The 16,200-nt window shown below is 38.1% G+C and overlaps 1 protein-coding gene across 6 annotated transcripts in view; it reads left to right on the top strand.

Annotated features, from left to right (window-relative positions):
- slc41a1 (solute carrier family 41 member 1) overlaps positions 1–16,200 on the top strand; it is a 57,187-nt gene that overhangs the window by 19,511 nt on the left and 21,476 nt on the right. For all 6 annotated transcript variants that reach the window (XM_015054588.1, XM_015054585.1, XM_015054587.1 and 3 more), the window contains 3 exons: positions 765–872; positions 8,353–8,424; positions 12,338–12,482. In XM_015054588.1, coding sequence (XP_014910074.1) covers positions 765–872; positions 8,353–8,424; positions 12,338–12,482 — 325 coding nt within the window. The remainder of the gene's footprint in view (positions 1–764; positions 873–8,352; positions 8,425–12,337; positions 12,483–16,200) is intronic.

The following is a 16,200-nucleotide window of genomic DNA, read 5'->3' as shown; positions in this document are numbered from 1 at the left end:
CATGTTTTTGGCTGTGGGGGGGAAGTGGGGTAACCGGGGAGCCCCCCCCCCCCCGAAGTACCAAGGCTGGGATTCAAACCCAGGACCCTGTTGTTGCATCAACATCCAGTCAGTGAAAAAATACTGCTAAACCTGTATAATGGATTTGGCTGGCACTGTCTGATTCACAAGTAGGCTTAGTAAAGTAGCTATTGTTAGCTGAGAGACTTTAGCTCAAACTGCCAAAGAAGTCAATGGTAGTTCTGATGAAAAGGTGTCAGAATACAGAGTACATGACTGTACATTCCATTGCATATTGAGCTTCATATTGGCAGACCAGTAGGATTCCTATGCTAACCCCTATCTGCCTATGAAACCCTGAAAATGGTTGGCCTCATCTGAAGAATCAATTTTTTTTTTGACATGATGTGTATGGCTGGGTTCATGTGTGTTCGCTTCCCTAGGAAACACATGGCAACAGGATATATTATGAAGAAAAAAAGGCCACACTGCCTGCATTCTTCGTGCTGAGGTCGGTGAATGTTGATTGGTGCTGACAATGTAACATATGGTTTAACAGTTAGATAAAGTTAGAATCAAGTTGTCAGACTCATTGCAACAAAAACCTTTGTGCAAACAAGGTCTCACGTCAGTTTTTCAAGTCACTATATGCATATGCTCCATCAGATGTTTTGTTTAACTGAATCAATTTAATTTGTTTTAAAGAATAGAATCCTTTGAACCAGAATGGTCATAACAAATGTACATATCTGTGGTCTTTGCAGCACTGGACGGTGTTCACAGAGGTGTCAGAAGTCTTCATCCTTGTTCCTGCATTGTTGGGGCTAAAAGGGAACTTGGAGATGACGCTGGCCTCCAGGCTTTCAACAGCGGTAAGAACATCAGCATATTTTATTCCACTACATGTTACTGAAAGTTCCCGACCCCATTTAGGGACAAGGGTGTACAGAAAATGGATGGGTGGATGGTTACTGAAAGCTAACCAAAAAAACAAAACCTGCTGCCTATCATCGCTCAATTGATTTGGGTCTCCAGATATTTAGATTTGTTGACCTGAAGCCACACATTTCTCTCCTGAAGTTACCCATTCTCTCATTTTTAGAACCATTAAAGTTAATTGTTCCTGGGTCAGTGGCCTCTTTGTTGAAAAGTAGATTTCTGAACTGCATTCTTTACCTCATGGTCTCTGACCTTGTGCGGCATCGTCTTGCTATGCAAGACTGAGCTAAGGTGGGGATGGGGGTGGGGGAGGGGGGCAAAATAACTGTTATTCACATTCTTTGACTTAACCTGAACCAAACGTAGGAATCAAGCTAAAAAAAACTGAATCAAATTTCTCATATTTGACTTCCACAGTTTGCCTTGTTGGTGTTGCTCTGGACAACACTGAACATTGTTCAGTTCAGATCTGGTGAACTGGTTACATTAAGAGGTTATAAATAGCAAAGTTAACTAGTTTTAAATTCAGCTATAAGTTGTTGTAGTTCATATTTTAGAGAAGTTCTGGTAAAGAGTCTTTATACAATAATAACAAAAAAGATTATTACCAAATGTAGCTAAGTATTAGCAGGAGTTGTTGTCATAAAAGTAGTTTATCTAGAAACAGCTAAAAACTTTTTATGTGTCATTGCACAACAATAAATGATGGTATTCAAAGCAACGCCACTGGATATCTTAATTAGTACCAAGTCAATCATATGTCTTTCTTTTTTTGTGAGGACTCTCTAAAGGAAGACAAGAAGTATTGCAGGATAGACAACAACATGCCACTGTTTCAAGTGCCTTCACTTGACAGGAAGGTTCTATGGTCAGATCTCAGCCGTGGCCTTTGTTGGGTGGAGTTTTTATGTTTTCACTGAGCGTGAGTGGGTTTTCTCTGATTCCTCCCACAATCCAGAAAACCACAGCTGACTCTATGTTGGTCATGCAGTGGAATGGGGAATCCGGAGACAGTGCCCAATTTAACCCAAACAGGATTGGGAAGTGGGTACAGAAAAAAAGGATGGATAGAAGAGGCTAAAGGTAATGGTTCTTTTTGGGGACCGTCTTGATCTGATTTCATTTTTCACTCAACATAATTGACTAATTATTGTTCAACATTCTGAGCTGTGGAATATTTGGGTTATGATTTCATTCATTTTTTTCCCAGTATTTCACTCCATTTAATGTCATAAATGATTGATATTTTTATATTGACCTGTCTATCGAGCAATAGATCAGTAGCTTTATTGTACAAAAACTAAAAGTAACAAACAGAACAAGCACAGTTCCAAATGAAATAAACTAACCAAATTCAAAACCACTATTATTTTTTTATTTACTTCAAGTGTCATGGTGTTAACATGGCCATAAAAAATAACATTGAAAAAAAAAAAGAAAAAGATGTTCAAATGCACCGGAACAGGACCAGAGTGGAGTGGAGACTGCTGCAGAAGCAGAAATTGAACTGTAGCATATGGCATTCTGGGTAAATACAACCAAAACAAACACGCAAGGGTAGCACTAGTGGGGTAAATGGCTTGTGGTCTTTTGGTTCGTCGTTGGTCGTTTTGGTTGGTCGTTTTGGTTGGTCGTTTGTTTGGTTTGACGCAGTGTGGTGTGAATGAGAACTGTAGCAAGTGAAAATGTAGCAAATGCTACAAATTTGGTCTCCAGCTAAACTGAATCTACTGTACCTTCAGGTGTGAGGACACCCTAAGACATTTCGTTTAAGCTTATTAACATTATGGTTTCCTACTGTAAAACATATTTCTTCTCATTTGGCCTGACCTCAACAAATCCATGCCACTTTAGCAATATTATCTTACCGTTTATCTGGTACTCACAAAAAAATGTGTGTGTGTATATATATATATATATATATATATATATATATATATATATATGAGCATGAACATTTTTTGCTGCCTGGGCAGAGCAGAAGTAGAAACATATTGATGGAGAAATGCAGACTGATGTAACACCAGGAAAAGTTCCGGTAAATTTTAAAAGTGCAGAACTACGTAGGCGTACTGGCTTGCTTAGTTCTGTTTTACCAACATGCTAACACTTACTGCGGCATTTCATGAATATTTCACCAAACTCAGCCAGTCTGTGTGTTATGCTGAAGCCTGACTGGGCCCTCTTTGCTTGCTGGGGCCCAGCAGGACCACACTTTTTTCCATGCCACCTCTCATTATGAGCAGATTAAGACCGCTGCAAGTTTCATAATGCGCTTATTACTGGAAATAATGTAATCCCTATTAGTGGCTGACTCTTGGAGTTCATATTTCCTTTTATTAGTTCCTTTAATTTGATTCTCTTTTGATCTCTTTTTCTTTTGATATGTTAATTATTTTAATGGAAATATAGTGTCTTGGAAGACTTTTCACATCCACAAACATTTCCATATTTTGTCACATTAGCACCACAGAAACTTTGAAATATTGCATTTAGGATTTTATGTTATAAATCAGCAGAAAGGAGAGAAAAAAGATGCATGTTTTTTTCCAAGAACATTTTGCAATGAAAAAATACTGAGTGACTTTGTATTTGTATTCCTTCTCCTTAATCAATATTTAGTCAAACTAACTTTTACTGCTCCAAGTAATTGCCTGCAAGGCTAGCAAGTGAACACAATCTTCATAATAGACAGACACCTGTTTGAATTATTCAGTTTGAGAAAAAAAAATTGTGTAATGTAGTGAAGGCCTTAAAATATCTCGGAAAGATGGAAGACTTTACAAGGTGTGTCTTTGGTATTCATTGCCTTACACAGGAATTCGAAACCGTTCTGCACTTTTTGTCCTATTACAACCACAGATGTTAAAGTTTTATAGACCAACACAAAAACAGTACATGATATGTAGACAAATAAATTTAGTCTAACTTCCCCGTGACTACTGTTGTTGCCATCATCAACTTTATCACCGTAGTGACCCAAAAATTTCCAGGGGTGAAACTCAGAGTGCCACAAAGAAACTAAAGTCAGTGATGCTGATTGGCCAAATGTTTGTTTTCCCTAGCAGCCACACATGATTGGCAATTTAGCTTCAGAGTCAGAATCAGTTGGTGGAAATGTTGTATATATAATTCAGATTATATTTAAGATACACTATTATTGAAAACAGAATTTGATTATGCAGTTTTTAAAATAATGTTTGTAGATTATGTTTAGATAATATTTTCCCATCCACATCTGGGTGCCACTAGTACATTAATGGTTTAAATTTTTTACAAATAAAACTTTTAAAAGCATAGTGAGCACTTATGTCTCAACCATCTTTGCCCATACACAGATGAAAACCTTTAGCTGATATATTTTCAATACAATAGCTCAATAAGATTGGACTGAGAGTCTCTGTAAACAGCAGCTTTTAAGTTTTGCCTCAGTTTCTTAATTAGATTAATAAGTGGTTGTTTCTGATACGGCCACCTTGGGCAACCGCCCAGGGCAGCTTCTCGTCAAGGAAAAAAATATCATCTTTCCTAAACTAGCCCTGTTTTAAATGTCTCAGAGCTATAATTCTGTCCTGGGTTCTGTGTTCCGTGGTCTTCATGGTGACTAATGTTCTCTTGAAAATCTCTGAGGCTTTGAAGGGCAGGATTTGAACCAGACACAGCTGGATTCTGTTTACTTGCAAAAAATCTTCTACTTCACAAACATGTTGTGTTTTGTGTTGTTCTGTCATGTAAAGGTTGTGGTTCTAACACAAAAGAATATGACAGAAGTTTGTAGGGTGTGAATACTTTTGTGAAGCAAGGCCTGAAATGTAAGTCATGACTTTTGGCTTGCGTTTCAGAAACGAGCCATTCTTCAGTGAAAGATTGTCCATGTCCCAGTGTCTGAAGTCTTCAAGAAATGGTGAAATCTGTCTGCTCAAAAACTTGTTTACCTTTTTATTTCCCTTTGCTAAACTCTCAGCCAAGTCCTCTTCTGTAATCTTGAGACGGTAGATTTGGGCGGACTCTGGCATAGTTCACGTAGTTCCTGCTCATCCAAACATCCTCCACTTTTATCTGTCCAGCCTGGAGCTTCTTATCAGTGCCTGTCGCAGTATGTGGCCTGTTGGTGACGGCTGTGCACATCAGTCCATGTCTTTATCCAACACTGACTTGTGTAGATGACGTTCTTGGTTGTTTTGGTGTGAAACTACGGTGACGACACCTCCACTACGACATACGATCTTTTGATTTTTGTGTCCATGAGCTTGTTATGCTGTTGAATAGGGCGGTGAAGTGTTGAAAAGCCCATCAAATGCGATGCTTTGCAAAAGTATTCACCTCTTTTGAGATATTCCAGTTTACAATAGTAAACGGTGAGGTAATGTTTCTTTAGGGAGGATTTGATGTAGCAGACTAACATAAGCAGAGGCAGGTTTTGATGAGGAAAAAGAAATATGCGATTGTTATTTTCTAAAATCCAATTTAAAAAGTGTGACTTGCTTTGCATACAACCTCCGCTTAAAGTGATATACCCTACAACAGTTTTTTTTTTACCCCTGATGCGATCTCCAAATTATGCCCTGCCTCTTCCGTGACACCTCTTATACAGACAAGTACGAGTATCTCATTCACATACATGTATTGTCATTCATTCAGTCTAGTATTACTTCACACACACCACACATAGATTTCTGACCTCTCATTCAGTCTAGTATGTCTGTTTACTTTAAACGGTATGTATGTGTGTGTGGTATTTTAATAGTGTATATGTACAACTTTAGTCTTGTGTGTGTGTGTGAGTCTGTAGTAGTGTGTGAGAGAAAACATAGTTTTTGTCCTAAACAGCCCCTCATAACAAACTGTAGATATTCTATGTCTTTCTTATAATAAGACAAAAGTTAAAAATAAAGTTAAGTTAGACAACCCTTTTAATGTTTCTCATCCTGGTGATAGTCCAGGTCTCCACCTATGTCTTGTGGAGTTTCTGGAAAGCGGCTGAATGATGTTAAAAGCACTGCAGACATTAGAGCATTCTCATAGCGTCGCTGCATTTGTCCAAATGATATGGTACTGCAACGAGGCAGGATGTCTTCCACAGTACTCACATCTTCTTGTGGGTTAGTTTAAGGTTTAACAGGCAGTGAAGAGTCCGACAGACCGGCATGAGCAGAAAGGTATAGGTCAATGGAAGATGGGAGGTCTGTTAGCCAGGGGGCAGCAGAGGGAGATGCTGAGTGTGTTCCTGAACCTTTTTAACTGGTTCTTCGCCTGATCTCACATCTCTTTTATTGCTCTGCTGTCGCCTCCTTGTTTTTAATCCTGACTTTAAGGTACTTTTGTAAACTCCACCAAAGTTCCTTGTCTCCCCACCCTACGCTCACTTAGCTGTTTGTTTGGGTAACAAATGGTCATGATTTAGTGTTTTTTCTCTCGTTTTTGAGAAGAACGTCACAATTCTGGTGAGAATGATGTCAGTCCAACAATTAGTCATAGCATGGATGCTATGCTACTTCTAAAAAAACAAACATTTTTACTGATCGTCTTTGCCAAGAGGAGGTCTTGCAAAAGAGTTCCACTGCAAAGACATTCCCTTCTCAAAACATGGAAACAAAGAAAACAAGACATTCTTCCCATGTTACACAATGAGAAAAACTGTCAATAGCTCTTATATTTTGCTGAGAAGTTACTAGTAAGTTAGGTTAGTGTTGTTTCAAGTGTACTAGGATATTGGCACTAGAAACTGGACTTGGTAAGATTTTATGTTTTGCAGTGTGCTAGTATCCCTTTCCAAAAACTTTTCATTTTTTCTGGTATACCAGCTGAGAAACTACTGAAACATGCAAAGAGTATACACTGTCTGTAGCTAAGCAACAACTGAACTGATGAAGTCATGTGCTGTTGCTAAGGAGACGATGGTACAGCTCACCTTGTTATAATAGGTACATAATTAGCTACACATGTCTACTGCATGTTTCCACTGGTATTTTGACAATTTATCTTTGATAATTAGTTTCAGATCTTTGAAGTTGAAAAGGCATTCTAATCTTGATTAATATTTATAATACTGCTTCCAGTCATTGATAAAATAAGATTACTTGTAAGTAAGCCTGTCACACTAAGCAGTTAATCATGTTGTGATCTGTGTTTTTCTGTCTAGTTATTTTGAGATTTTCTGTGTTAAGTCCTGTTTCCCTGTGAGTCGCTGTCCTGTCCTCCCCGTTGATTGTTTCCCAGGTGTGTCTCATCCCCTTGATTACCCCATGTGTATTTAAACCCACCTGTTGTCCTTGTCTCTCGTCGGATCCTCATTGTGCGTAACCAGTCTGTTTCCCTGTGCCGTCACGTGTTCGTTGTGCTCTCTGTTGTTTCGTCCCGTGGAGTATTATCATTAAATTCATCGTCTTTTCATCACATCCTGGTTCTGCCTGCGTCTTATCTCACCACCTCAACCACTCACTATGACAAATCAATTATTCGGATGAAAAATTCAAAATTGGAACGGAAATAAATCTCCTTTCTGATGATTTATGTTTCTTGTCCTTTTTGAAGGACAGTTTTGTTTACAGAGACTTTGTCATTCATTTTATTTATTGCCTCGGTTGTGTTTGGTTTTTAATTTCCTTTTTATTTATTGTTTTTGGTTGTTGTGTTTTATGTTGGATATTTAAAATGTCTTCCAGTTCCAGTGTGGGGTGTTGTAAAAAATTAAAGTTAATTTGTCTTGTAGGGGGCAAGCTTGAATTATTATGTCATTATCTATGTATTAGTTGAAAATGATCTCAAAACAACAATGTTAAAGTTTATCGCCATAATTTCTGGGACTATTTATCATCAAGCAAAATTTGTTATTGTGACAGGGCCACATATAACGTCAATCAGCCGATTCTCTACCAGATAAATGTTCTACCAGATAAAAATCCCAGTTTGGTGTTTAACCTGACAATTAGTGAAACGTGTGTAGGTTGTAGATGTGTTCACAACTAGTTCTCATAGTTCCAGAACTCTTCCCCCAGCGCCTCCCCCTTCCTGTGTATCTGTAAGCGAGAGGTCAGGATGAAAGAGCAGGCCGTCTCTTTGTATCCTCTCCTCTCACTGTGAACGGCGTTTGGATCATTGCTCTCCGAACACACAGTGGGCCACTGTGGCCACGGCCACTTGACTCTTGAGACCATCAGTGTGTGTGTTTGTTTGAAAAAGGAGATGAGATAAGTGGAGACGGCATCAGGATGGGGGATCAGATCAGAGAGTCTTTGTCCTGACTACTGACACTTTATTGTTCTCATGGGATCAATAGCTTGTGTTAGCTGTAAACCACCTAGCAACACACACACACACACACACACACACACACACATGCAAACACACACTCACACTGCCAAAGATCCCTCTTGGAAAAGATAATAAGCTGTGTGTCTTTCTCATTTTCAGGCCAATATTGGTCATATGGACACAGCCAAGGACATGTGGAAGATGATCATGGGGAACTTGGCCCTCATCCAGGTAAATGTAGCAACAGTGTGGTTAACCTCACGATACAGGACGTATGTTCTAAATAGTGGGTTTACTTACATCCACCTGACTGTTCAGGGGTGTCTGACCACAGGTTGTTGACTTCCCAATACACAAAGAACCCAGGATGCACTGCCACCTTCTCTAAAATGTTCCTAGTTGGCTGTTAGCTTCTAAGTATCAGACTTATCTTTAGAATTTGGGTTGCGTTAAAAATAATCTCTGCTCTGAAAACTTCTCTAATAAAACCAAATTTCCCAGCTAAGGAGGGAGTGAGGCAAAGACAAAATGAATCTCCCACCGCTGTGTGGTGACTAATTCATTCATGTGTTGACATCAAAATATGCAATACAGCACGTATTATCCTTGAATATTTTGATATAGTGTGTTTTTTTTTAATAAGAAATTACTGACATGACTAAATAGGGATTTTTGGGTTACGAAGATCTGACCAAGTATTGCAAGAGTATTGCCTCTGAATAATAAACAGAAATGAATGGTCACCTAGGATCAAATTGGTGTGTATGAAATTGATATGGAATCAGTCTGTACTGACATTTTTTGTAAGGTACGTTGTGCGTTATGAGTTGGTGCTGTATGAATAAACTGAATAAAATTATTCAGCTCCACATCATTGCTGGTAAACGTGAAGGCTAGTGATGCATAGACACTTACCGAGTGTAAAGGCAGGTACACCTGTCCGACTGCTCATTAACGCCAATATCAAATCAGCCAATCACATGACAGCAACTCAATGCATTTAAACATGTAGACATTGCCAGGACGATCTGTTGCAGTTCAAACCGAACATCAGAACGTGGAAAAAAGGTGACTAAAGCGACTTTGAACATGGCATGGTTGTTGGTGCCAGGTGAGCTGGTCTGAGTAATTAGAGTTTTTTTACTCAGACCAGCCCCTAACCCCAATCCTAATATATATACTTCATTTTTTATTTCAAATTAAGCAACAGTTTTGATCAACTAGTCAAAACCCAACATAAAAGTAAGCAATTCTTCTTTCGTCCACATGAAGTATTCATGATAAAAAGTAGCTACAGAAATGCCCTTTTTAATGTACTGTAAGTGTCAAGTCTATCTGGCTTGCTAACTCCTAGGACAAAATGGCAATTTGAAATGAGACTAAACAATTACTAATATTAAAACTGGACATACATTTCTTCATGATTATTAATTTTTACTTCTGAGAATAAAATCATTGCTGAGATAGTGTGGATAAATAGATGCACATTATACTTTGGTGGATGAGTACACAAACAACTAGCCGCATTATTAAAATCAGACACCAAACTCTGTTGTAACTTGGCAACAGAATTGTTTAGCAGCATGATTACTCTTGAACTAACTACTACTATTATAGGTACATAACATAAAACAACAGCATTAGATGAAATATTATGGATCACTTCATGGAAACTGAATGAAGATCAAATCATTCCTTTATTTAAACATATGGAGTTAGCTTAACTTTCTGAGACATTGTTCAGTAATCAGTCTGTTTCCCAACCTGGGCAGAGTTGTGTGTTTAAGCAACTTATGCATACAGTAAACACTGTGAGCAAGCATTACTGGCAAGATCTTTAAAATTATATTTGAGCTTGGATTCTCCCTCTTACTGTGTGATATGGCTTCATCCTGTAACCTGCTGTGGTTGGTCTGCCTTTTCAACTGCAAGAAGAGGTTTGGGCAACCTTAAGCAAACCTCAGTCTATCGATCTCCTGCACTGGCAGAAACTGAATACAATAATAGCACTTTTGTTTTATGTGTTTTCCTTATTGAAAACTTAACACATCACCGCAGTAGCTTAGAAAAGACAAGGAAAACATTGGCTTGCAGTGAGAGATTCATCCATGTAATGGCATTCTGTCAATACGGAAACAAAGGTCTTCTGTGGACGTTTCAGTCACATCCTGCAAAATGTACAAATTTAATATATATATATTTCATTTCCTGATACTGAGATACTGACACTCTGCAACCCAACTTTTCTCCCTGTCTGTTATTTATGGGTTTTTGTAACAATGCAGAGGACGTTATATTACAGCAGCAGGTCCTGATGGTAACAGAACTTGATTTGGCAACTCTCAATGAACTTGTTGCTCAAAATAATTTCAGTGTTTTTGAAAAATCATATTTTTCTTTATAAAGTTAGCTTGTTTTTTGTTTTGTTTTGTTTTGTGTTTTTTTGTTTTTCAAAATGACATGATGACTTACATTGCTTTCCAAAGGTATTCATATCACTTTAGGTTTTTTTTTTTTTTGCTAAGATTTTGTCAACTTACAATCATGAGTGTATTTAATAGGGCGTTTTTCTTACACAACACAAAATGGTTCCAAATTTAAGAGTAAAAGGAGAATTATACAAAATTTTCAAAAACTGTGGCGTGTCAGCATCCTTTACTATGATAGTTGAAACAATCCTGTGCAAACAGTGGCTTTTAGACTTTTCCTACCTAGTAAATATCGTCAATATTGTCTTAAGTATTTAAGACGATATTAACACAGCTGCTCTGTGAAGGTATGAGTGGCAAGGAAAAAAAGTAATGCTTGAGAAAAAAAGGCTTAGAAGATTAAGTTTGTAGTTTGCTACAAGACATAAAGGTACAAAGCAAACATGGAACAAGGTGTAATGATTATTCAAGACCAAAATGTGACTTTCTGGTTCTAAATGCAAGACCAGCAAATATTGCCTCCATTATGTACAGAGGAAATATTTCAAAGTACCTCACACTGTATCTCATCATGATCACATCTCCATGGTGAAATATGATGACGACACCATCATATTTGTGTCGTCATGCTGGTTAAGGTCATGACCTTAACCAGCATGACCTGGTTAAGGTCATGCTTTGCTTAACCAGAGCTTAAGGTCAAAGCATGTTTATGTGTCAAAGTTAAGGCTAAGTTCAGTTGACAATTGTGGCATTTGGAAAAAAAAAGTGAGGAACATTTGTTGATGTAGCACTGTGTGAGTAAGAACCAGTTGTCTCCGTGATCCTCTGTACAAAGTAAACATCAAAGTCAGAAAACAAACTTTGTTATCTTGAACAAATATATCATGCAGCATTATCAAATAAAGCAAGCTGTGTTATTGCAAGATAATAATCTTATATAACTCATTTCGACTTAATGATATTTCTAAGTAAGTTCTTTCTAGGCTAACCTCTTTTTCATTTTTTTCCTGTTCAGCATATTTACTTTCCTGGGTGGAGCATTGCAGCTTTCCCCCTAATGCTTCACTTGAGATTTTTAAAAATTGCTTTGGGTTTATTTCAAGTGCAATGGAGATGGAAAAGAAAGGGGGAAAAAAGGAAGGGGTGAAGATGGGACAAAAAGTTAAATGGGACAGAAGGAGAAAAGAATAGAGGAGGTAGAGCAGGAGGATAAAGAGAACACAGTAACACCCTAGAAATCTTCTTCTGGAGGCTGGCCTGTGATAACATAATACATAGTGTCACTAGTTTTGGTTTCTGTCAAGTGCTCTTCACTCTGCTGCCACATGATGTAGCTTATGATTATGTAATATTTAAATGCCCGACTTGTTTCCTGGAACCTCAATACGTTTCAAGGAGAAGAAACCTCATAGGGCGACCAACAGGTGCTTGGGTTGACTTACAGCTGCTGATTTGAAAAAAAAAATTATAATTTTTTTTAGTCCACTAGTTGTGGTAATTTCATAGTTTTGGCTACCGACAGGTTCAGTGAGTGTACTGTATGGGTTCAACACTCTGCTGGGTTCACGTTGATTGATTGAAAGCTTCTCCGATGAAATGGGATAGTCTCATGCATCTGCACTTTAAATGTTAGCTGAAATGAAATCTACATGAGCCATTTTAATGTGTGTGTGTTTGTATTTGTGTGTGTGTGTGTGTGTGTTTGCGTGCAGGTCCAGGCCACAGTTGTGGGGTTCCTGGCTTCCATAGCTGCTGTAATCTTTGGCTGGCTCCCAGAGGGACAGTTCAAGCTGGGCCATGCGGTGCTGCTGTGTGCCTCCAGCATGGCCACAGCCTTCATCGCATCGCTGCTCCTGGGTACGCTTGCCGCACGGGAACCTGCTTGTTGTATTCACTGTGTGAAAACTGTGTCGTCAGACCAGTCAGGTTTATTGTTGCTTTTTCTGTCCCCACCAAGGGAATTAGACAGTTATAGTTCCTCAGGGAAGCTTCTGTTTGAATCTTGAGCGTGTCAGAAAGACACTGACGAAANGCTGGTCTGAGTAATTAGAGTTTTTTTACTCAGACCAGCCCCTAACCCCAATCCTAATATATATACTTCATTTTTTATTTCAAATTAAGCAACAGTTTTGATCAACTAGTCAAAACCCAACATAAAAGTAAGCAATTCTTCTTTCGTCCACATGAAGTATTCATGATAAAAAGTAGCTACAGAAATGCCCTTTTTAATGTACTGTAAGTGTCAAGTCTATCTGGCTTGCTAACTCCTAGGACAAAATGGCAATTTGAAATGAGACTAAACAATTACTAATATTAAAACTGGACATACATTTCTTCATGATTATTAATTTTTACTTCTGAGAATAAAATCATTGCTGAGATAGTGTGGATAAATAGATGCACATTATACTTTGGTGGATGAGTACACAAACAACTAGCCGCATTATTAAAATCAGACACCAAACTCTGTTGTAACTTGGCAACAGAATTGTTTAGCAGCATGATTACTCTTGAACTAACTACTACTATTATAGGTACATAACATAAAACAACAGCATTAGATGAAATATTATGGATCACTTCATGGAAACTGAATGAAGATCAAATCATTCCTTTATTTAAACATATGGAGTTAGCTTAACTTTCTGAGACATTGTTCAGTAATCAGTCTGTTTCCCAACCTGGGCAGAGTTGTGTGTTTAAGCAACTTATGCATACAGTAAACACTGTGAGCAAGCATTACTGGCAAGATCTTTAAAATTATATTTGAGCTTGGATTCTCCCTCTTACTGTGTGATATGGCTTCATCCTGTAACCTGCTGTGGTTGGTCTGCCTTTTCAACTGCAAGAAGAGGTTTGGGCAACCTTAAGCAAACCTCAGTCTATCGATCTCCTGCACTGGCAGAAACTGAATACAATAATAGCACTTTTGTTTTATGTGTTTTCCTTATTGAAAACTTAACACATCACCGCAGTAGCTTAGAAAAGACAAGGAAAACATTGGCTTGCAGTGAGAGATTCATCCATGTAATGGCATTCTGTCAATACGGAAACAAAGGTCTTCTGTGGACGTTTCAGTCACATCCTGCAAAATGTACAAATTTAATATATATATATTTCATTTCCTGATACTGAGATACTGACACTCTGCAACCCAACTTTTCTCCCTGTCTGTTATTTATGGGTTTTTGTAACAATGCAGAGGACGTTATATTACAGCAGCAGGTCCTGATGGTAACAGAACTTGATTTGGCAACTCTCAATGAACTTGTTGCTCAAAATAATTTCAGTGTTTTTGAAAAATCATATTTTTCTTTATAAAGTTAGCTTGTTTTTTGTTTTGTTTTGTTTTGTGTTTTTTTGTTTTTCAAAATGACATGATGACTTACATTGCTTTCCAAAGGTATTCATATCACTTTAGGTTTTTTTTTTTTTTGCTAAGATTTTGTCAACTTACAATCATGAGTGTATTTAATAGGGCGTTTTTCTTACACAACACAAAATGGTTCCAAATTTAAGAGTAAAAGGAGAATTATACAAAATTTTCAAAAACTGTGGCGTGTCAGCATCCTTTACTATGATAGTTGAAACAATCCTGTGCAAACAGTGGCTTTTAGACTTTTCCTACCTAGTAAATATCGTCAATATTGTCTTAAGTATTTAAGACGATATTAACACAGCTGCTCTGTGAAGGTATGAGTGGCAAGGAAAAAAAGTAATGCTTGAGAAAAAAAGGCTTAGAAGATTAAGTTTGTAGTTTGCTACAAGACATAAAGGTACAAAGCAAACATGGAACAAGGTGTAATGATTATTCAAGACCAAAATGTGACTTTCTGGTTCTAAATGCAAGACCAGCAAATATTGCCTCCCTTATGTACAGAGGAAATATTTCAAAGTACCTCACACTGTATCTCATCATGATCACATCTCCATGGTGAAATATGATGACGACACCATCATATTTGTGTCGTCATGCTGGTTAAGGTCATGACCTTAACCAGCATGACCTGGTTAAGGTCATGCTTTGCTTAACCAGAGCTTAAGGTCAAAGCATGTTTATGTGTCAAAGTTAAGGCTAAGTTCAGTTGACAATTGTGGCATTTGGAAAAAAAAAGTGAGGAACATTTGTTGATGTAGCACTGTGTGAGTAAGAACCAGTTGTCTCCGTGATCCTCTGTACAAAGTAAACATCAAAGTCAGAAAACAAACTTTGTTATCTTGAACAAATATATCATGCAGCATTATCAAATAAAGCAAGCTGTGTTATTGCAAGATAATAATCTTATATAACTCATTTCGACTTAATGATATTTCTAAGTAAGTTCTTTCTAGGCTAACCTCTTTTTCATTTTTTTCCTGTTCAGCATATTTACTTTCCTGGGTGGAGCATTGCAGCTTTCCCCCTAATGCTTCACTTGAGATTTTTAAAAATTGCTTTGGGTTTATTTCAAGTGCAATGGAGATGGAAAAGAAAGGGGGAAAAAAGGAAGGGGTGAAGATGGGACAAAAAGTTAAATGGGACAGAAGGAGAAAAGAATAGAGGAGGTAGAGCAGGAGGATAAAGAGAACACAGTAACACCCTAGAAATCTTCTTCTGGAGGCTGGCCTGTGATAACATAATACATAGTGTCACTAGTTTTGGTTTCTGTCAAGTGCTCTTCACTCTGCTGCCACATGATGTAGCTTATGATTATGTAATATTTAAATGCCCGACTTGTTTCCTGGAACCTCAATACGTTTCAAGGAGAAGAAACCTCATAGGGCGACCAACAGGTGCTTGGGTTGACTTACAGCTGCTGATTTGAAAAAAAAAATTATAATTTTTTTTAGTCCACTAGTTGTGGTAATTTCATAGTTTTGGCTACCGACAGGTTCAGTGAGTGTACTGTATGGGTTCAACACTCTGCTGGGTTCACGTTGATTGATTGAAAGCTTCTCCGATGAAATGGGATAGTCTCATGCATCTGCACTTTAAATGTTAGCTGAAATGAAATCTACATGAGCCATTTTAATGTGTGTGTGTTTGTATTTGTGTGTGTGTGTGTGTGTGTTTGCGTGCAGGTCCAGGCCACAGTTGTGGGGTTCCTGGCTTCCATAGCTGCTGTAATCTTTGGCTGGCTCCCAGAGGGACAGTTCAAGCTGGGCCATGCGGTGCTGCTGTGTGCCTCCAGCATGGCCACAGCCTTCATCGCATCGCTGCTCCTGGGTACGCTTGCCGCACGGGAACCTGCTTGTTGTATTCACTGTGTGAAAACTGTGTCGTCAGACCAGTCAGGTTTATTGTTGCTTTTTCTGTCCCCACCAAGGGAATTAGACAGTTATAGTTCCTCAGGGAAGCTTCTGTTTGAATCTTGAGCGTGTCAGAAAGACACTGACGAAATAATAATAATAATAATAGTAAATGCTTCGAAGGGTTGTCTTGTGAAAATGTAGATCTTTGTGGCATTGAAACTGATTTTAGTATTCCCTTCTGATATGTTTGAACATTTTGTGAATTTCAGCTGTAAAACAAGCCAGTCTACTGAGAGGAAAATGTGAAAATAAAAAAGGTGAATTAATCTGTGATCCCTTAAAC

This window comes from Poecilia latipinna, unplaced genomic scaffold (genome assembly GCF_001443285.1).
Source record: "Poecilia latipinna isolate Pla-1442-1.1 unplaced genomic scaffold, P_latipinna-1.0 Scaffold1262, whole genome shotgun sequence".
NCBI lineage: Eukaryota > Metazoa > Chordata > Actinopteri > Cyprinodontiformes > Poeciliidae > Poecilia > Poecilia latipinna.
Note: the sequence above shows the minus strand (reverse complement) of the source record. Positions and strands in the feature narration are given on the sequence as shown.